General features: G+C 48.4%; 2 protein-coding genes across 12 annotated transcripts in view; one reads left to right on the top strand and one right to left on the bottom strand.

Annotated features, from left to right (window-relative positions):
- Positions 1 to 21,564, bottom strand: part of TSFM (Ts translation elongation factor, mitochondrial) — a 37,276-nt gene that overhangs the window by 9,031 nt on the left and 6,681 nt on the right. For 2 of the 7 annotated variants that reach the window (XM_004276574.4, XM_049694769.1), the window contains exon 6: positions 19,169 to 19,748. The exons of the other annotated variants lie outside the window; for them this stretch is intronic. In XM_004276574.4, coding sequence (XP_004276622.1) covers positions 19,342 to 19,748 — 407 coding nt within the window. In that variant the 3' untranslated portion in view covers positions 19,169 to 19,341. Of the gene's footprint in view, positions 1 to 19,168; positions 19,749 to 21,564 lie in introns of those variants that run through there. 7 annotated transcript variants of the gene reach the window in all.
- On the top strand, positions 1,695 to 18,489 carry AVIL (advillin). 5 transcript variants are annotated; one of them, XM_004276572.4, is made up of 19 exons: positions 1,695 to 2,822; positions 4,160 to 4,234; positions 4,952 to 5,148; positions 6,552 to 6,660; positions 6,753 to 6,863; positions 7,107 to 7,309; positions 7,765 to 7,843; positions 7,972 to 8,070; positions 8,754 to 8,907; positions 9,010 to 9,110; positions 9,592 to 9,729; positions 9,834 to 9,992; positions 10,782 to 10,961; positions 12,445 to 12,590; positions 12,700 to 12,844; positions 14,313 to 14,501; positions 15,128 to 15,196; positions 16,355 to 16,471; positions 17,913 to 18,489. In XM_004276572.4, the coding sequence occupies exons 1-19, from the start codon at positions 2,757 to 2,759 to the stop codon at positions 17,985 to 17,987; spliced, it is 2,412 nt and encodes an 803-aa protein (XP_004276620.2). In that variant the 5' UTR covers positions 1,695 to 2,756; the 3' UTR covers positions 17,988 to 18,489. The 5 variants fall into 5 exon arrangements, 4 of the variants coding, with proteins under 4 accessions (XP_004276620.2, XP_049550721.1, XP_049550720.1 ...); XM_049694764.1 differs by having other exon boundaries at positions 8,754 to 9,110; XR_007470258.1 differs by having other exon boundaries at positions 8,754 to 9,110; positions 15,128 to 16,471; positions 17,913 to 17,935.

Here is a 21,564-nt window from a genome sequence, read left to right as displayed (position 1 = left end):
GTGCACTTTAAAAAAATCAATTAGATCAGGGTGTGGAGCTGGAGTTAAAAGAAGCCTTTAAAAGTCTGCTCTTGTTTTTGCTGTTTTGAATAGGAACAGATACAGCTTTCTCTCTGGTTTGAATAAGTCAAGCCCAGGGCTAGGTTGGCTGTGATTGGCCAGGACTAGGAAAATGCAGTTAGGATGCAAATGCAAGCAAATATAACCCAGTGTATGCGCAGCCATTACTAAGGTAAGGCAGCAGGACCTGGAACCTCCAGCATTGGGTGGTTCCTCAACAGTGCTTACCCGCCAGAAAACTGGGAAGACCGCTGAGAGCGAAGGCAAGGTAAGTTCTATATGGTTTATGGATGCACGTCAATAGAGCAATTTTACTTGAACTAGAAAGAAACAAAAGAGAGGAGATTAAAATTTCCTTGGCTTTGTGTTCTCGGATGAGGCTTTTAAAGGGTTGAACCAGGAGTTTGTGGCCAGTTTTGCAAACTTCCTGCTGAGAAGTCGAGGTGCTTTCTAGAGACCACTAAACATAGGACACACTTTCAAAAGCTTGGAAAGATTCACCCATCTCAAAGAGATGGTGTGGGGCAAGGCAGAAATTTACACCAGCTTCCTCTGCTTGGGGTCCATTCCTAGGAGTATTGGTAAGAATTAAGGGCCACCAGCTTTTAAGCTGGGATTTCAAAACTGCACCCCACCCAGCGGTTTGTGCAGTGGTCTCAAAGGGTGCTGAGTTGATAAATTAGGACTTGAGGAGGAGGGAGGGAGAGACTGAGCTTTGGGGGACTTTGCTCAGTCCCCCAATCACATTTCCTGGGTTTTCCAGTATGGCAAAGTCCCTGCTTTGAGCATGTCCTCTCCTGCATTTCAGGGACCCTGGCCCAGTGAGCATTTTGATTGCCAAGTCCCTGCTGGAAAATGGGACTGCTTTTGGCCTCTGGACTCACAGTTCTAATTAGTGCCAGCTGGTTTGACTTTTACCAGGTTTACTCTTACCTCTCTCCAAGGAATGAATTCCTTGTCCCCTTCCCCTAGTTGGGTCACAGCATTTGCCTTTAATGACTGAAATCTAGGGTCTGAAGAAAACCTGAACAAATATTTCCTGGCAATTCTAAGCAGCACAGGGTGGGGCAGTGCCAATTATCAAATTAAATCCTTAAACACTGGCAGCTCCACATCACTGCTCTGCTGTAGTCCTGCTGTAGCAGTAGACAAAGAGAGTTTTTTGTTTGTCTTTTCTTTTGTTTTTTTGGCCAACGTCCATACTAGATAATGGCACATACTCTCCAAACCTGGGTTCATCCACCAAGGCTTAAGAAAAGAATGGCCAGACATGCTCCTCTTAACAAGCACAATATGCCTCCAAATAGCAAAACCCCAGATAGTCCTTTCTGGGTGGGGTTGTTTTTTCTTTATTTTTCTTTTTCTTTATCCTATGTAACTTCGTCAAGCCCTTCCTTTTTCCTTTGCCTCTTGGAAGCATTCATCAGTGATGTGTATCAATCAGATTGCAAGCCCCTTGAGAGCAAGAACCAGGCAGGAGGGGCTTCCCTGGTGGTGCAGTGGCTGAGAGTCCGCCTGCCGATGCAGGGAACGCGGGTTCGTGCCCCGGTCCGGGAAGATCCCACATGCCGCGGAGCCTGCGTGTTCGGAGCCAGTGCTCCGCAACGGGAGAGGCCACAACAGTGAGAGGCCCGCATACCGCAAAAAAAAAAAAAAAAAGAACCAGGCAGGAATTTTCATTATTTCAAGCCTGTGTGGCCATGGACATGTGTAGGTGCTTAATAACCCTAGACACACTTCGAACAGAGATGGTACACAATCCATACTTCTCTTTACCTCTTCCTCCCTCTCCCCACCCTGTCTGTGGGCGGCCACAGCACGACTGTCTGGGTCTGTGTGGGAGGGGCCAGGGGGGAGGATCTGCCCACAGGCCACGCCCACCTGCCCCTGCTGGCACCCTGCACTCTTTGTCCCAGGCCCAGCCCTGCCATTTTACTTTCCCTCTTCTGTGAGGCACAGGGAATATATTAGTCATGTGACAGAAGCAGAATGGGTTGTCTGAGTTTTAGGATAGTTTACTTAAAAAAGTCTGGGAAGTAAAAGCTCAAATTGTTGACTGTGGAGAGGACCTGGCAAGCAGGGAGTCTGGGAGAGTTAGAGGGACTGGGAATGAAAGAAGGAAACCCAGTTTGGAAATAGTTATTCCGACATAAGCTTTTCAATCCCATGTGCCACTAAATTTACGTAAGTTAGGAAGGGCTGCAGTACATCACAGAAACTAGAAAAGAGCACAGATTTTAAGATCAGGTATGGATTTCATTCTAGTGATACTGAGTAAATTATTTAACCTCTCTGAACCTCAATTTTCGCACAATGTAAGACAAAGAAAATATACTCAGCTCATGAGAATTAAATGAGAGAACATAAAGTGAACCCACACAGGGCTTAGCATATTTGTCACCCCTTCAGTAAATAGTCATGGCTGTGTTATCAGAGCTCTTAACAAGGAAAGTGGCAAGTGGGAAGCAGAATTTCCGGTGGGGATCCCTGGGCCAGCCAGCCTTACGACATGAACTTGGACAAGTCATTTTCCACATCACTGTGAGATAGTGCAGGGATGCACCACAAGGACCTGGCAGGATGGCTGACAAGAGATTGGGAAGTGAGTTAGGAGGAAAACTGGCTGGATGACTGCTGTGAGAGGCGTCATCTCCGTGCTTGCTCTGTGATGTTTCAGTCCCAGGAAGACAAGCGCCATGTCTCTGAGCAGTGCCTTTCAGGCTGTGGGCAACGACCCTGGGATCATCACCTGGAGAATAGAGGTGAGCTGGGCTGGATGGGGGCAGGAGACTGTGGTCTGCTGAAGGCCCTCCACATGCCTCGATCTCCTGTCTGTGGTTCATCAACAGTGAGAGGCAGCTCCAAAGGGCACATTTTCCGATCCTTGACCCCTCCTGGGTGCTCAGAGCAGGCGGGTGACAGGTGGAGGAAAGCAAAAATAGGCTTGCCTTTTATCTAGCCATCTGCACTTCTAGTAAATGCCCTAGAGAGATGGGTGGGGCCCAGGCCCACCCACGGAGCCCTGAGACACCTGGCTGCTTCTGTCAGGACAATGGAACCTGTCTTCCACGGGGCACTCTGGCTCCTGCAAGGTGGTAGGAAGATTTGGCGAGTACAGCACAGATCGGTGCCCTGCTCATCCCTTCTCCCACTCGGGGCTTGAGCCCCTCTGGCTGACCTCGAGCTCTAGCGGTCTATAGTTGGGAACCGCCCTGGCCTGGCAGCCTCACCCCACCTCCCTGCTCTGAGCCCAGTGAGTGGCTCTGCTGCAGAAAACCCAGAGGTGATGCCCCACCTCACCATCCTCCACCACGAGGGGGGCCACAGCCCCCTAGCAAGCAGCTCAGAGCTTGTGAGAGCCCAGGTCACTCCCACTGTTTTAAGGCTCCCAGTTGATTTAAAAACTAATAGGTACTAGAAGAGTTACGCAAACTGTGGGATATTTAACATTTTTACATTTAACACGTATTTTACACAGAATACACTCAAACATGACTGCAGGCTTACCTACTAGGAGGTATGATGAAAGTCCACATCTGAGGCCATGGGAATGGCTCTCCTGGGACGAGCCACACATGCTGGTGACAGGTGCATCAGGGCTCCCACCCAGACTCCAAATACAGAGCCCTTGGCAGGGAGCCTGCACATGGCTGGCAGTCCCCCCCAGAGCCTCACAGAATCCTGGCTCCCCATTCTGTCAGAACTTGGCCAGCTCTGGGTGGTCAGAGTCAGCGCTGGAGGCACTCTGGTGCAGCGGCTCAGAGATGGGCTTTTACTTGAGGGCTTACACCCAACTCTGCAAAGGACTGAGGCGGCGCACAGGCTCTTCACAGTGTAGCAAGAAGAGGCCGGGCAGGCGGTGCGAGGAGGATGGGGTGAGGACAGGCACCCGGATCCAGACCCAGGGCCGGGCAGGTGGAGTTCAGCAGAAGCCAGAGGGGTGACCGCACTAATCCTGTGGCTGGCCGCTACGCCCCGTGGGGACATCTCCCCACTCTCCCCTGCCGCCTGTGTCAAATGACGGCGTGCAGGGGGAGGCCTGGGGGGGTCGGGGGAGGAGGGAGAGAATGCAGCCTATACACACCCCTTGTCCTTCCAGAAAATGGAGCTGGCACTGGTGCCCCTGAATGCCCACGGCCCCTTCTATGAGGGGGACTGCTACATCATCCTCTCGGTGAGCACCATGCCCCCCATTCCCATGAGCTGCTCCCCTGAGAGCCAGCTCTGGGGCCCCACTGGGAGATCTGCCCGTGAGGTTAATCTGGTATCCATCTTGATTCTTCCTTGCTTTTATATAGAACAGGCCTCCAGTTTGACTATCAAAGGGTTTCTTAGGCCAGGGTTTTAAATTTTGCATCAGAGGGTATGGGTGTGGCCCTCAGTCTGAACCTCAGTGAGTCGCCTACAGCAGCACTTCTCCCTCTGGGACCCAGACCCCAGATTACAGTGCTGTGAAGGAAGGCCAGGTGGATACAAGGCCACCTCTGGCCTCAAAGTACTCATCTAGCAGAGGAAACAATCTCCCACGTGGACAGCACTGAGAGAGCCATGCAGATGGACAGCAGCGCTGTGCCAGATGTGCAAGAGCAGGGGTGCGAAAGAGCAGCAAGAAAAGCCTGCAGTCCAACCCGGAAAAGATCCCCATTGGTCTCTGTTTATTTTGAGAACAATAAGCTGTCAACATTCCCCAAATGTGGGGAGGGATTTGTGCTGCCAGGGCTTGAGCCACGGAGGAGGTCTGCACCCGGGCCACTGCAGGGAGGGAGAGGCCCCGAGCCTGCCAAGGGCAGGACACAAGTCACCGTAGGCCACGTTCTTCCCACGCCAGAAGGGCCAGCAGCGAAGGGGAGGCGAGCTGGCCCCTGACCTGATCTCTCTGACTACATCCCAGACCCGGAGAGTGGGCAGCATCCTCTCCCAGGACATCCACTTCTGGATTGGGAAGGACTCCTCGCAGGATGAGAAGAGCTGCGCAGCCATCTACACTACGCAGCTGGATGACTACCTGGGGGGCAGCCCTGTGCAGCACCGGGAGGTCCAGTGCCACGAGTCCGACACCTTCCACGGCTACTTCAAGCAGGGCATCATGTGAGTAGCTATGCACAGAGCAAGGACGTAAGCGCAGTTTACCAAAGAGGAAACCAAAAGGGCCAAAATGTATATGAAGAAAGTCATCAGAGAAATGCAAATCCAAACAAAGCCATCATTTCCGCCTACTAGAGCAGAGTAACTCAGAGAGCTGAGAGGCGCCAAGTGTCCTCAAAGCTCTGGGGAGACAGGTGCCCTGCTGGTGCAAGTGAGAACTGGCCCAGCATTCCGGAGAGTAGTCTGCTGCCACTGGGGCAGATCTCACCCCCGGCGTGTGACCCAAAGGAGCGCTCACCTTCCCAGGTCCACAAGGGCACATGAACCAGAACGTTCACATTAGTGGTGGTGGGAAGCTGCAGGCAATGTGGACAGGAAAAACACTCCGCGACACAGCGGAGTACAATGCCACAGCTGGAAGCAACAGATTAGAGGCACATCTGACATGTGGACAGACCTTAAAAACATGGGGCTTAGGGAGCACAGGTAGAAACAGGCTTGAAATATAGAACAGAATGCCAATTTCTGTTTTAAAAAAAGTACATAAACTCAAAACAACAGGCCACATTTTACCAGAATGAAAATAAAAAGACTGATGTTAAACTGTTAGAATGGATGCTTATGGCGGGGAGAGAAAGGGGGGTAGGGTATGCAGATAAAAGGGAACACATAAATACTTACTACAAGAGAGGGGTCTCAATAAAGGCCAATGGTGAAAACCTTCCACGAACTGAGGAGCTTGATTACCTCAAAACTTTGCACTTGAGATTGAAAAGAAAAAGGAATTCCAATGAGCTTGAGAGTTCTGAGGCTGGTCCAAGGCCAGCTTCTTGCAGGTCAGCAGTCCCCACTGAGGACCTACTGGGCACAGAGCACCACACTGAGTCACCAAGGAACCCTCTGCTCCCCGTGGCTTTCTGCGTGCCCTTCACGTATGGGACCCCTGGGGGAGGCTGGGCTGGGGTGAGGGCCAGGGGCGGGAGAGCGGATTCTTGGAGTGAGATGGTTTTTAAGGCCACGGTGTCATTAATGTTTCTGCTCCCGCCTGACTTGTGCCCCTCTCCCCATCACACGCGACATTCACACAGTTTCTAGAACGAAACAAAACAAGTTCTTCTGTGCTCTGGGGACTTCATCAGTGATGCACCCTCTGTCTGGAGAACTAGTCCTCTGGTGGTTGGTTCCTACTCTTAATATCCCAGCTCAAATGTCAGTCCTTCGGAGAAGACTGCCCTGAACATGCTGTCTGAGTGCACCTCTGTGGCAGTGGTGACCAGCATCTATGTTTACCTGCTCATTTACTGTCGTCACCCACGTGGGCAGAGGTTGCATGTGTGTGATCCACAACTGTCTCCCCAGTACCTAGCACATAGCAGGTGCTCAATAAATAACGGATGTTCCCTCAGCTACAAGAAGGGGGGTGTGGCCTCCGGGATGAAGCACGTGGAGACCAATACCTACGATGTGAAGCGGTTGCTGCACGTGAAGGGGAAGAGAAACATCAGGGCCACCGAGGTAAGTCCTGCCCCTTGTCTGTCCTGGGCCCAGGGCCTCTCCGCCTAGCACCTAAGAACTCCTCCTACATAATGTCTACCTCTCTCCTGCAGGTGGAAATGAGCTGGGACAGTTTTAACCGAGGTGATGTCTTCCTGCTGGACCTTGGGAAGGTCATCATCCAGTGGAATGGCCCAGAGAGCAGCAGCAGGGAGCGTCTGAAGGTGTGGCCTGTTCTGTTGCTCCCTCCCCCACCCGCCGCGGGGCCTCACGGGCTTGCACTCCCTCAGTTGCCCTTTCCTTCTTCTTTCCTCGCTGGCTCTTTCCTGCCCTTCAAGCCAGACCCCTGCCTTTGAGCAGCATCTGTTTCAGAGACAGGCCACGTATGTGAGCCTGCGACTCAGCATCAGGGTAACTTCTGTGTCTGGGATCCAGGCTGCTCCTCCGGTCCTCGGGCTTCTTTACAGGCTATGCTCCTGGCAAAGCATATTCGGGACAGGGAGCGAGGGGGCCGTGCTGAAATAGGAGTGATCGAGGGAGACAAGGAGGCGGCCAGTCCAGAGCTGATGAAGGTCCTTCAGGACACCCTCGGGCAGCACTCCATTATCAAGCCTGCGGTCCCCGATGAGATCACAGATCAGCAGCAGAAATCAAATATCACGCTGTATCAGTGAGTAGCTAAGCCTGGCTGCTGGCTGGAAGCTGGGGTAGGGGGAAGGTGTCCCCCCAGAAAACTTCTGCTTCGCTCCTCGTTTGGGGTGCAAGTGACTGGCTTTCTTTCGGTCTTTTTCAAATGCAGCTTCTATAAGGAGCTCGGTGTTCCCTGAGCAGCTACCATCTGCTCTTGTTAGCAACTCTTCCTCGTCTCTGGGGGAGACCATTTCTTTGCTCAGATCTATACGTGCCTAGGGATGTGGACAGGATAATGTTCGGAAGAGAGATGCACAAAAGTCTCCTCCACAGAACAGAGTCCATCACATTCCTGTCTGCATTCAAGCCATGCCTGTCACAAGAAGTTGAACTCTACCCAGAAACTCCATTCTAAGACAAAACCATGAAATATCAGATTGACTACACGATGCTTTGTAGAAGAGAAGGTACAGGCTAACCTCTCCCCTTCTCTAGTGTCTCAGACTCAGCTGGGCAGCTGGCGGTCACAGATGTAGGAACGAGGCCTCTGGTCCAGGGCTTACTGAACCATGATGTAAGTAGAGCTTGGGTGGGCTTGGCTTGGGGTAGCCAGATCTGGCTTCAGAGGCAGACTCTAGGGAAAGGCCTTCCTCATGGTCTTGGGCAGGAGTAACCACTTTTATCCCTGACCGTCTGCTTCAGGACTGCTACATCCTGGACCAAAGTGGAACCAAGATCTATGTGTGGAAAGGAAGAGGAGCCACAAAGGTTGAGAAACAGATGGCCATGTCTAAAGCTCTGGTAGGAGCTATGGATGTGCAATATTGTCCAAAAAATTCTGTCCATAACACATCAGATGTGCTCAGAGAGCCATATTAGGCACCAGAGCATAGAACATCGCAGTTACATACATAACTTCAAAGTCAGACAGACAAACTGGCATTCAAATCCAGGTTTAATGCCATCTCCTGGGGTTGTTGTGAGGATTAAGTAACATTTATAAAGCACTCAGAACAATACCTGGCACACACACCTGCTCAGTAAAAGGTGGCTGTTATTATTGAAGGAGGTATCACATATCAAGGTCAATGGCCCTGTCCTCAAGGAGCTTATGACATTGTGCAGACCCATGCAGATGAACCAAGCAGGATGCACTTACAAAGCAAAAAAGGGGCAAATGAAGGTGATACAAAGTCAGTAGAGTACAGGAGTGCTGAAGGAACACAGAATAGAGGATCTTACCAAAAAAAAAAATCAGTAATAATCATGACAGGCCAATGAAGAGATGTCAAAATGTTCTACTCAGTCCTTTCCTTGAGGCAGGTAACTTGGTCCCTAGACAGAAGTGAGTTAGAATTTGACTCTAACTCTGAGAAGGGAACAGTCCTACCAACTGGCTTCACAGGGTTGAATCACCAGCCAAGTCAAGAGCCCAGTGCACTCCCGGACTGACCTGTCCTTTGGGGGCGGGGGGGCACCCGCAGAACTTCATCAAGATGAAGGGCTACCCCAGCAGTACCAACGTGGAGACCGTCAGTGACGGTGCCGAGTCAGCCATGTTCAAGCAGCTGTTCCAGAAGTGGTCAGTGAAGGAACAGACCGTGGGTCTGGGGAAAACGTGCAGCATTGGTAAAATCGGTAAGATTGCCCCCAGATCGTGTTTTCACTGCCGGGACTCTGTAGAAAGGCAGGCACAGGTGCTTTTTGCTCACTTGGCTTCTCCTAACCCCTTCCGTGCAGCTAACGTTTCCCAGGATAAATTTGATGTGACTCTGCTGCACACCAAACCAGAGGTGGCAGCCCAGGAAAGAATGGTCGACGACGGCAACGGCAACGTTGAGGTAAGCCCAGTGACCCACATCCCAGGGCAGGCGGCAGCACTGGCCCTCCTGGCTGCTCTGCTCTACAGAAGAGACACGTAATTCCATGTCTGCTTTGCTTTCCTTTCCACCTCTGGCACCTCAGGACTATTCAAAGAGGTGTCTGAGTCTGCAGGGTTTTCCCACAATTCTTCACATAAGTGAAAGGTAGATACTCCAGTGTGCTATCAATAACTCACCTGGCAGACATATTCAAATCATCTCTGAGCCATGATGGGGATGCATCTGACCAGGGACGATCCAGTTCTTGGGATTCAAATCATGCAAATGTGATAAGCCCTCACCACTGGAAAGAAGCACCAGAGCGGGAAGGTATACTTTGAATGGACGTTAGTGCCTCACCCACCTGGATTCTCTGCTAAGCATGGCCCAGTTCCCTCCAGATAGCTGTTTCTTCACGGGACTCCCATCTCTGGGGAACTGTGTCTCCTTCTATGCCTAGGTCTGGAGAATTGAAAACCTAGAGCTGGTCCCCGTGGAGCATCAGCGGTATGGCTTCTTTTATGGGGGAGACTGCTATCTGGTTCTCTATACGTACAAGGTGCACGGGAAGCCACACTACATCTTGTACATCTGGCAGGTAGGCCTGGGGCAGCCTCTCAGCTTTGGATCCTGGCGCCTCCTCTGGCCACTGAGCTAGGGCCGGGGGTAGCAGGGACCCATCGCACCCGCTCACCACTACAGGGCCGCCACGCCTCACAGGATGAGCTGGCAGCCTCGGCATACCAGGCGGTGGCGGTGGACCGGCAGTTTGATGGGGCCCCTGTGCAGGTTCGGGTTACCATGGGGAAGGAGCCACGCCACTTCATGGCCATCTTCAAAGGAAAGCTGGTTATCTTTGAGGTGAGAGCCCTCAGATAAAATTATACCATAAGCAGAATGCTCAGAACCAGCAGGTCAGCAGGAGACTACAGTAGAGGAGAGGAGGGGTAGAGAGCAGGGCTTGGGGAAGACATAGACAAGAAGCGGGTGAATCTCTCTAAGACACTGAAGTGAATCCCGACTGCCTAGGGCTTCAAGTCCAAACCACTGCCTAATTCATGTTCAAGGTCTTTTATAATCTGACCCGTATTACCTGTGCAGGCACATCACCCTCAGCTCCCTAGCCTACACACTCCACGCCAGTCAGGTGGGTGTCCTCATTAGACCTCACATGTGCCATATCATTACCTGTCCACCTCCCCCAGAGAATGTGCCCCTTCAGATTCAAGTTCCATTTCTTCCATGAAGCCCTGGCTGAAGCACTACCCCAAATGTATAATGTCACATGTTTGATATACGCAAGTCTGTGGTCAAGTCCTAGTCTTGTCATTTATTAGCCAAGTTTCTAAGCCTGTTTCCCCATCTGCACTGTGGGATAATAATACCCACTTCACAAAGTTATTATGAGGATCTATAAGATGATGTAGATAAGGCACCAGCAAAGAGCCTGGCATATAACCAGGGTCTCATAATGAAAGCTAATACTATTGGTACCATAATTCCAGCTCACCTCAACCTCTCCCAGTTAGCCTAGACGCTCCTTGAGGGCAAAGACGGTGTCAAACACATCCATGTTCTCCACAATGCTAGCCCAGTGCCCGGTGCATATGGTGCACCTTAGTTCCAGACGCTGCTTTTCTCTCTCTCTAGGGTGGGACTTCCAGGAAGGGAAATGCCGAGCCCGATCCTCCGGTAAGCCTCTTCCAGATTCAAGGAAATGACAAATCTAACACCAAAGCGGTGCAGGTTCCAGTCTTCACCTCCTCCCTGAACTCCAATGATGTCTTTCTGCTGCGGACCCAGGCAGAGCACTACCTGTGGTATGGCAAGGTAGGATGGCTGGCCCAGTGGTCATACCAGCCCCTCAGAGCCCAGCGCTGCACCAACCCTCCTGTCAGCAAGGGCAAAGGAACTAAAGAGTGGGCTGGAGCAGTCCTCAGAAAAAGGAGCCTTCTCCTAAAGGATCTTCAAAGGGACTGACAATGTTCCCCACAATCAGGCCTCCAATTAGAAACTCACTAACACACTGCTTACATCCAGGAGACCCTCCATAAACCTCTGAACACATGGAGGCTGGATGCAGGCTGGATAAGTCAATCTTTCCACACCAGTTTGGTGGACTGTAACAGGACGGCCATGAACACTGAACAGAAACACTAAAAATGTGATTTTTGTCAATTTAGATTGCATCTGCATTAGAAAGCACTAAAATTGTTTTGCAAAAGAGAATTGAACAGGAAAAGATGCTCAACTTCATTAGTCATTAGGGAAATGCAAATGAAAACCCCAATGAGATACCACTACACACCTATTAGAATGACTGAAAAAAAAAAGATAATATCAAGTGCTGGTGAGGATGCGAAGCAATAGGAATTCTCACACACTGCTGGTGGGAATGCAAATATGGCCTTTGGAGAACAATTTGACAGTTTCTTATAAAACATACACTTACCGTATGACCCAGCAACCCCATTCCTGGGTATGTACCCATGCGAAATAAAAAACTATCTTCACACAAAAACCTGTACACAAATGTTTATAGCACCATTATTTGTAATCACCAAACACTGGAAGCAAACCAACTGGAGGATGGATAAACAAACAGCGGTGCATCCATACAATGGGATACTACTCAGCTATGGACAGAAACAAGCTGTGGATACCCACAACTGCAAGGATGAATCTCAAATGCATTATGCTAAGTGCACAGTGCACTAGCACAGAGGCCACATAGTGTATGATTCCATTTATGACATGCTGGAAAAGGCAAAACTATCATGATGGGGAACAGATCAGTGGTTGCCAGAGGTTAAGGATTCAGGGAGGGTTTGACTACAAAGGGGTAGGTAGCCCGAGGGAAATTTTTTGCAGTGGTGAGATGACTGTTCTGTTTTTGTTGTGGTGGTGGTAGCATGATTCTATGCATTCGTCAGGAGTCATAGAACTCCACGGCAAAAAAAGTGAATTTTCCTGTATATAATTTTTAAAATACACTTAAATTTTCTCTTAAAAAATAGTCAAAAGTAGGTGCTAAAATTCCAACTGAAAGCAAAACAAAGGTGACTTGTCAATATCCACTGTGGGTTTCAGAGTTTAGTCTTGTCCTTTGCCACCACTGTTTTCCTCCGTGTCCCCGCCCCTTGCCCCCTGCCCTTCCCAGCACCAGAACAAACCTATCTATCTCCCCGTCCTGAGGTACTGTGGCTTGGTAGATGATCCTGGCTGCACTGAGCTATTAGTCTCAGACACTTTTTTCCCACATCAACGTGCCTGTGTGCAGCTAACATCTGTGTTCTCCCCACCCCACTCTCAGGGGTCCAGTGGGGATGAGCGGGCAATGGCTAAGGAGCTGGCCGGGCTTCTCTGTGATGGCTCCGAGAACACAGTGGCTGAGGGCCAGGAGCCAGCTGAGTTCTGGGACCTGATGGGAGGAAAAACTCCCTATGCCAATGACAAAAGGTACAGGACCACAGCATCCCCTCCTCTTGGCTCCCCCTGCCTACAGACTTGTGAACTGCACATGATTTCTAAGCAGCTCAGTTCCTCTACTAAATGGACTGTATTGCAGACTACAGCAGGAAATCCTAGATGTCCAGTCCCATCTCTTTGAATGTTCCAATAAGACTGGCCATTTCACTGTCACTGAGATCACAGACTTCACCCAGGATGACCTGAACCCAGATGACGTGATGCTCCTGGATACCTGGGACCAGGTAAGACAGCCAAAGAGCTTGGAACAAATGACAAAGATCCTCAAGCTTTAGGCTATTTTTTGTGTAGTACCTCTCCCCAACCCCCCCAGATAAAGCCAGGGTAGCCCTGGACCATCCCCAAGCCAATCAAACATTTGTCAGTGGTGACCAAAGGAAGAACCTGCTTTTTGCCAGGGCTGGAGAGAATAGAATGTTGTTTAAAACTCACCATCCTGGGAATTTTCCCACTTTGCTTTAGGAAAATCACGCCATCCTATCATCATGCACCCCATTCTCTCAGGACCAAGGGCAGCAGGCTCCACACCCAGGGATATGGGCCTTTTAGGGAACAAAGGGATATGAAAGCGTATCTTCAAGGCCACCCCTTCGCCACATCCCATTTTCTTCAGTTTGGCTCAGCAAACATACTCAACACCTTGTCTGTTCTAATCACTGTGCTGGGTGTGGTGTCACCAAGGCCAAGGGCCTCATCCTACTCTCAGAGTTTACAGGCTGAGCGGGGGTGGAGGAGACCGGACATAGAAACATCATTTTAGTATGAGGGAGGTACGTATGAGGTGCCATGGGAGCACAAATAAGGGGCACTCAACACAGTTTAGGGGCTCAGTGAAGACTTTCTGGAGGAGATGGCTCCCAGACTCAAAGGATAAACAGGCATTAATCAGGTAGAGGGCATTCAGGCAAAGGAAAACCAAGGCATGAATAGTCTAGTATACAGGGAACTACAAATAGTATCGTCAGAGCATAAGACAGAGTTAAAGAGCACGCTAGAGGTGGAGCTAAAGAAGTAGGGGTGGGCCTTACCTACCACGTCAAGAAGTTTGAAATTCATCCGGGAAAGCTACTGAAATTTAAGCAGGCGAGTGACATGGTCAGACTGTGCTTTAGATAGATCACTCTGGCGAGTGCAGGAAAGGAGGGATGGCTTATGAGGAAAAAGACTGTATGTTGGGAGACCAATCAGCAGACTACTGTCCTAGTCCAGTAAGAGCAGCTGCTGGCCCACACAGGAGCTGTGGAGTAGAGACAGAGGGATGGTGACAGATTGGACAAAAGCATAGGAGGTAAATTAGCTAAGTCCTGGTGTTATGGAAGGCATTTAGGATGACTCCCAGGTTATTGCCTTGGGTGACTGAATGGACACCATTCACCAAGAATGGAGACACAGATACAAGTTTAGAAAAGAGCTACATTTGGGGGGTGTTACACTTGATGTGCTTGGAGTCAGCCAAGAGGAGGTGTTTTGCAAGAAGCTGGATCCAGGAAGCTAAAGTTCAGAGAGAGAGAGTTCAGGACTGGAGATGTAGATTGGGGAGATACATAAATCAAAATGAATCTGAGAAAAGCTTTACTCTGATGAGGCTGTGAACTGCTGACAGGTAAAGACAGGGCAGCACGTATGATCTAGTATTGATACTTAGCCCTTGGTATGAGCTCAATAACAAATAGTCAATCTCTACCACAACAGGTGTTCTTGTGGATTGGGGCTGAGGCCAACGCCACAGAGAAGGAGAGCGCTCTTGCTACCGCCCAGGAGTACCTGCACACTCACCCCAGCGGCCGCGACACCGGCACACCAATCCTGATCATTAAACAGGGGTTTGAGCCTCCCATATTCACAGGCTGGTTCTTGGCCTGGGACCCTCACATTTGGAGCGTAAGAACAGAGAGGACCGGGAAGATGTTCTTACTGCCAGGGCGCTCGGCACTAAGAGCTCAGTGGGATGGCGGGGTACTCAAGGGCTTAGTAAACCCAGGACCGCATCTCCCCCACTCCCTCTCCCCTCCCCGCTTTTTACTTTCCTTCTCTTTCGCGCCCACCAGGGCACTAAGTCCAGTTAGAGAATTCACAGCTTGCCTCAGGAACAAGCAGTGTGTGAAAAAGTAATAAAGTTTATAAAGTATATCCACATACATTACTTTTTGAGCTCTACATCCTGACAGCTAGGGAACAGTTTCCTGTGTTAACAGATGAGGAATCTCAGAGGAGAAGTTATTTGTCTGAAGTCACAATTAACCAGTGGAAAGAAGCCAGGTTTACTGACTCCTAGTCAACTGCTTTTAGTATGGAGCATTGAGGGGCCACCAGCAAAGAATGCAGACCATGTTTAAGTACCTCCCAACCCTGCATAGACCCAGAAGGGGGGATTTTCATTTTTGCTTATCCTGAAATGTCTTCTGTCTCCTGGCTTTTTTGCTTCTCTCGAGGGTACAGACCAGGCCTGACATGTCCCTCCCCTACAAGCAGCATCTCATGCTGTATTTTCTATTTCTTCTTTTCAGGCAGGGAAATCATATGAACAGTTAAAAGAAGAGCTGGGAGACACTGCTGCTATCACGAGAATCACTGCTGTGAGTTTCTTGGAGGAGCTATTCACAGACAACCAGAGCCAGAGAGAAACAGTAAATGCTACAGATGCAACATGGCCAAAATCCTATCATGTCCTTCTTAGCATGACTCTGGTGGTCTATTTTGATATGAAGATTGTTTTAATCGGTAGAAATGCAGGTCTCAGAGCCAAGTTCCTTATTTTACTGCCTTCCAGAATTTAGAACAGACTTGCTGTTTAAAAAAACAATGAAAACAAAACCAAATTTTATTATTCAACTCTCTCTGTCATTCAGGACAGATTAAACTTACTGTTAGTATTTTTCAGAAATAATAAGCTTCTAACCCACATGATAATGTTTATCAGTTTCTGACAGGGGCGTCCACAGAAACTCAGGCCATTACCCCTATTTTTTTGTTGTTGTTGGTGGTGGTGGTTTTTGTTTTTTGCGATACACGGGCCTCTCACTGTTGTGGCCTCTCCCGTTGCGGAGCACAAGCTCCGGACGCGCAAGCTCAGCGGCCATGGCTCACGGGCCCAGCCGCTCCTCGGCATGTGGGATCTTCCCGGACCGGGACACAAACCCGTGTCCCCTGCATCGACAGGCGGACTCTCAACCACTGCGCCACCAGGGAAGCCCTTTTACCCCTATTTTAATGGCCAAAAGAAGTGGAGCTTCTGGCCAGGAATCCAACAGCTCTTTAACATCAGGACAAGTACATGGCACCACTGTCCGAACCATCTGGCAGTTTTGTCCTTTGTGCTGTACAAACTCAAGATTCCAAAGCTAATGGCAATGTAGCATCTTTAAAAAATATTTAAAAGAAGTAGGACTTGAATTTGAAGTCATTTGAAGACTGGAAATGTAGAGCCCAAGTAAAAGTACCAATAGAAGGAATGTGATCACAGTATTTAAATGATGTTTAAGCAAAACATCTACGCCAAACTGGCTATACAGGATTTACCTTAGACTTACTGAATCACTTTCCCAAGAAGGACCCTAAAATCTGAATATTTTAGATTCCCAGATGATTCTGACATGCAGCCAGTTTTGGGGACCATTGTTCTAAAGGATGATTATAAAGTGGTAAAAACCAAAATTTAAATATTATAAACACAGAACTTCAACGGCACAGACCTGAAGAGTCTTATCCAGTGTCTACATTCTTATCTTCCCTAGGATATGAGGGACACAACCCTCTCCCTAAATTCTGAGCCAAAATATTACCCCGTAGAAGTTCTGTTGAAAAATCAGAGTCAGGAGTTGCCTGAGGATGTGAACCCTGCCAAAAAGGAGGTGAGTGGCTGCATCTGATGTACGTGAGCTCTCCATGAGTAAAGCACCTTCTCACTATACAGCCTAGGACAGATCTGGAACACTGTAAAGCACTCAATAGACATCTGAGTCACCCAGGAGCTCAAGCCGAAAACCCAGGGCTCCTTCTTGCTTCTTTTTTCTCACCTCCCACATCAATCCATCAGCTAGCTTCCATTCACTGCTCTCCATCTCTCTGCTGCCAGTACGGTCCAGCCATCATGGACCACTGCCATAGGCCCCCAACTGGTTTCCACCCCTGCCCTACAATCTGTTCCCCACATAACAACCAATGGGCTTCTACAACAGATGATACTTTTCTATTTAAAACACCCTGAATGGCTTCCCACTACACTTAGAATCCAAAGTTCTTCTGATGGCCTCCAAGGCCCCAAACAATCTGGCCCCTGCCCACCTCTGACTTCATCTCACAGACCACTACCCTCTTCACTTACCGCCCTTCAGCCAGTGGCTGTTTTTCCGTTCCTCGAACATGAGCCTTTATGCTTGCTATTGCTCCTGCCTGAAAACATTTTTCTCCCAGATCATCAGACAACCAGCTCCTCCTCACTATTTAGGTCTCAGTTGCAATGCCACCTCCCCAGGAAGGCCTCCCCTGACCACCCCGACACTGCCTCCCTCACCGCCTATAGTCCCTTTATACTGGGTCACCATCTATCTGCCCCACTCCAGTGATACCCTCAAGAGCAAGGACCTTGTCTGTTTTGTTCACGCCCACATTCTCAGCTTTTCAGCATCTAGAATGGTGCCCAGCAGATCACAGGCACACCTTAAGTTTCAGCTGATTGAATTAACAGTCATGTTGAATGAACTAATTTATTTCCCCCTTGAAGCGGAAGGGCCTCTGGATTTTCCACAGTGTCTTATCTAACCAACTCTTAAGTATCTGGGCTGCAACTTTCTTGAAAACAGAGACCATATCTTAATAATTTTACTTGCACAGTAAATATTCATTAATCATTAATAAATAAATGTTAGGAGAATTTTATGCTCTCATTAAGGTCCACCTGATCTTGCATTTGAAAATGTCCAGATAAAAAATGGCAGATAAGGGCAGAAAGCAAGGAAAACCATCGATTTAGTTCTCCATTCAGCCAAAGCCTAATGTTCAGAACTTGTACATAATATATAACCCATTTCTTGTCCTTCTGGCAAGACACTGGTGCCAGGTGGGACTGTGCGCAAATCCAGCCAGGGCTTTCAGAGGCCAAGGTGGGACTCCACAAGCCAAAGAACTCTCCAATGAATAATTTAAGTCCATTAAAAACTTTCTAAGAAATCATTCTACTTCCCCTTTCAGGGAACTACCTGGGACTCTCTCTTGGCCCCATTTCCCCGACCCCGTTAGCACTGACAGGTGCTAGGTCTTCCTTCTAACTAGAAACTTTGTCTTCTCTCTTAGAATTACCTCTCTGAACAGGACTTTGTTTCTGTGTTTGGCATCACAAGAGGGCAATTTGCTGCTCTGCCTGGCTAGAAACAGCTCCAGATGAAGAAAGAAAAGGGGCTTTTCTGAGGCAAGAAGGCATCTGCCTACTGCGAGACCCCAGGAGAAAGCAGATAGTGCCAGTACCGGGAAAGAATTTCTCTACTAATTTCTGCCTAACATCCAGCTACTTAATGTTGATACAGTAGGCTCTGCAAATCACAGCATGTTCTCCATTTTTCTCATCCCTGTGTTCCTTAGTTGTTATATACCTAAAATGTTAGCTACCCACTTTTTAATTTTTGTGGCCTCAGCAGAAAGCACTAAAACTGCAGGAATCTGGAGAAGTCAAAAGTAAGAGAACAAAAAAACTAAGTTTAAAGTGTTTAATATTGGGGCAAGGGCCTAAGTTTGTTTTAAATCTTAAGATCGGTATTTCCTGTTTAACCCACAAATCACTGAAGTTATTCACATATACACCCTGAAGTCAAAATCTAAATGCTCAGAACTGTATGTGCCAGAGACTTTGAAATTTTCAAATAAAGATACCTGTAAGAGCAAAAGGGAGTTTTTTTTTCAGTATTTTGGGTCTGCCCATTATGATAACTATTTTGTTCTACTGGGAGAAATGTCTCAGTACTGGGCAAGTAAAGAGACACTGCTGAGTGAGCTCTCTGGATAACTGGAATCCCTGTTGACCTAAGAATGCCAAAATCTGCCTTACAGCTGTCCAGGAAACCTCAGTCCCCACCCATCCCCACCCCGCTATCCAGAGGAGAAACAAGGCCATGTGTTATTAATTTCAGTAATGAGGACAGAATCAATGTGTATACCACTGCAGAGAGAATTCAAAGCACGCTATGGACATCAACAAATGAACCACATTTTCCAGACAACTCCAAGTTTGAGTCAACAATTCCAAAGAATCCATGTGGCACAAGTAATGTAACTGGGGAAGTTCCAGGATAGAAGCATAGTCCAAAGCGTCACAAAGCAAAACCGAACAAGAGAGTTCTATGTCACAGGAGTAGGATGGAACAAGGTAGACATTTTAGGGACACCATAATAAATCTGCATTGAAGGGGGCAGCAGCACAGTTGGTGATGCCTGTTCTCCCAGACACTGTCAGTCACTTCAGTGAGACCCACCTGTTGTTTTCTAAAACCTGTCACAAGTCAGGCACAAAAAAGCTAGACCCAGCATTACACAAACAAAGAAAAGATTCCACTCTCTTTATTATATAACAATTTTATTTAATAGCTTAACCCATGAAGTATATAATTTCATTATAAACTCAAATGAAAAACAAATGCTGGGTTTGAAGAGGCTTAGGAAATAACTAATAATGTAATAATGTCCAGAGTTAAGAATAAACATTTTCTCCTGGGCCAAAAGTCTCTGGAACCTATTCAGCCTCTGCTGCCTCTTTGCCTTCTCCACATTCAAACCGCACGAAGTCTACTACAGACACCCCTTGGGGCTGCACATACTGTCCCAGTGTGATGGAGGGATCCAGCAAGTACGGCTGGGACAGCATCTTGGTTTCTGCCTCTCCCCCAGGCTCATCGTCCAGGGAGCCAACAGAGAGAGGAGCCATGCCCACCACATGCTGCCCCAGGCGGCGGCCAAGGTCTTCAAGGTTTGCTTTCTGCTCAGACGTCTCGCAGATGACCAGGGCCCCATATTTCCCCAGAACCAGGTTGTGGAGCGAGGGACTGTGCATTGCCCCATGGACATAAGAGCCAACATAGAACCCAGCTGGCACCTTCACCCATGCAGCTCGTTTAAGAATCATGTTTTCTCCCAGCTTCCCTGTGAGAGAGCAAAAACAAAAAACACACTTCCAGAATGATGCTCGTGGTAGTACCAAAATATGCACAGAAGCAGCCAAGTCTGGGAGACGGTCCTCCGCATTCACACCGTGGATGTGCCACAGAGGGAGAGATACCATTTTCAGCGTAAACAGGAAAAGGGGTGTGGGGGGAGAGGGTGGGAGAAATGGAGTGAACACCAACTAGGCGCCATGCTGGTATTCAGAAACACAGGCTCTGGTGTCACACATATTCTGGGCGCGGGTCTCAGTTCTGCCTCTCACTGGCTTCGACCTTAGGCAAGTAACTTAATGATATAACCCCATTTACTAATTCATCAAGCCTTCATTTTCTCTTCTGTAAAATGGAGAGGATGCCACTTAAATAACCTGAAAACAGGGTTATTGGGAGAAATAAATAAGATGTGTAAAAGAACTTATTACAGTATCTGCACATAGTGAGTGCTCCAATCTGGCTATCATCACTACCTTAAACTCAGGCTTAGAGAGCTTAAGGAAGCTGCCTAAGGCTACAGAGCTAATGTATGGCAGAGCTGGAATTAAAACTCAGATCTAGGGACTTCCCTGGAGGTCCAGTGGTTAAGACTTCGCCTTCCAATGCAGGGGGTGCAGGTTCAATCCCTGGTCGGGGAGCTAAGATCCCACATGCCTCGTAGCCAAAAAACAAAAATGTCAAACAGGGCTTCCCTGGTGGCACAGTGGTTGAGAGTCCGCCTGCCGATGCAGGGGACACGGGTTCGTGCCCCGGTCCAGGAAGATCCCACATGCCGCGGAGCGGCTGGGCCCGTGAGCCATGGCCGCTGAGCCTGCGCGTCCGGAGCCTGTGCTCCGCAATGGGAGAGGCCACGACAGTGAGAGGCCCGCGTACCGCAAAAAAAAAAAAAAAGTCAAACAGAAGCAATACTGTAACAAATTCAATAAAGACTTTAAAAATGATCCATATCAAAAAAAAATCTTTAAAAAAACAAAAAAAACAAGAATAACCCCCTCAGATCTGACTCCAAACCAATTGTGTTTTTTCCCCACCAAATCACCATCCCTCCCAAAAACCACTATAACTGACACAGACAACTCCTGATCATCCATTGTAACAGGAAAAAGTCCAAAACTAAAAGCCCCAGAAAATCCAAAGCCCTGTGTCATATGGTGGTTTCAGCTTCCCCTCATCAAAAATTAAAAGATAATATTTTCAGAGTTATTTATAAGAACCAAAAACAGATTCTAGGATGCTATCCCCTCTAACACAAGTCCAAAGAAGCCAAAAGGTAGGTAGGGGTAGGAGAATAGACAAAGGGGTCTGGGTAAATATCCCTGAATTAGCCATTGTTATAACTAAAAGTCATAAAAGGGAAGTATCCAGAAACCAAAAGGAATCTTAAAACAGCTCAAAGCATCTACCCAATAGTTAATTCCCAGAAACTGGCAAGGCTGAAACACCCAATTCTTCCAGAATTTCTTAATAAGTTCCATACACGGCTGTCTATCTAGTTTTTCAACCATGACTCACTGAAACATCATACATACTTCAAGATGACCTGATAAAAACAGAATTGATGTCCTGACTGGAAACATCAGATGAGCAGTAAATTCCCAGCAAGCTCCAACCCCAGCCGTACCTCCCTCCTTCCATCAAGGACATGTACGAAGAAGGCAAAATCCCTACTACTCCCACTGCCAATGATCCAGATACGGCTCCTATAGCCAGTGGTTCTGAAAGAATGTACCTTCACAAATTCAGGATCAGATTTTTTTTTTAAGAGAGGACAAATTCCTAAACATGATGCCCTGAAATACTCC

The sequence above is a fragment of the Orcinus orca genome, chromosome 11 (genome assembly GCF_937001465.1).
Source record: "Orcinus orca chromosome 11, mOrcOrc1.1, whole genome shotgun sequence".
Lineage (NCBI taxonomy): Eukaryota > Metazoa > Chordata > Mammalia > Artiodactyla > Delphinidae > Orcinus > Orcinus orca.
Note: the sequence above shows the minus strand (reverse complement) of the source record. Positions and strands in the feature narration are given on the sequence as shown.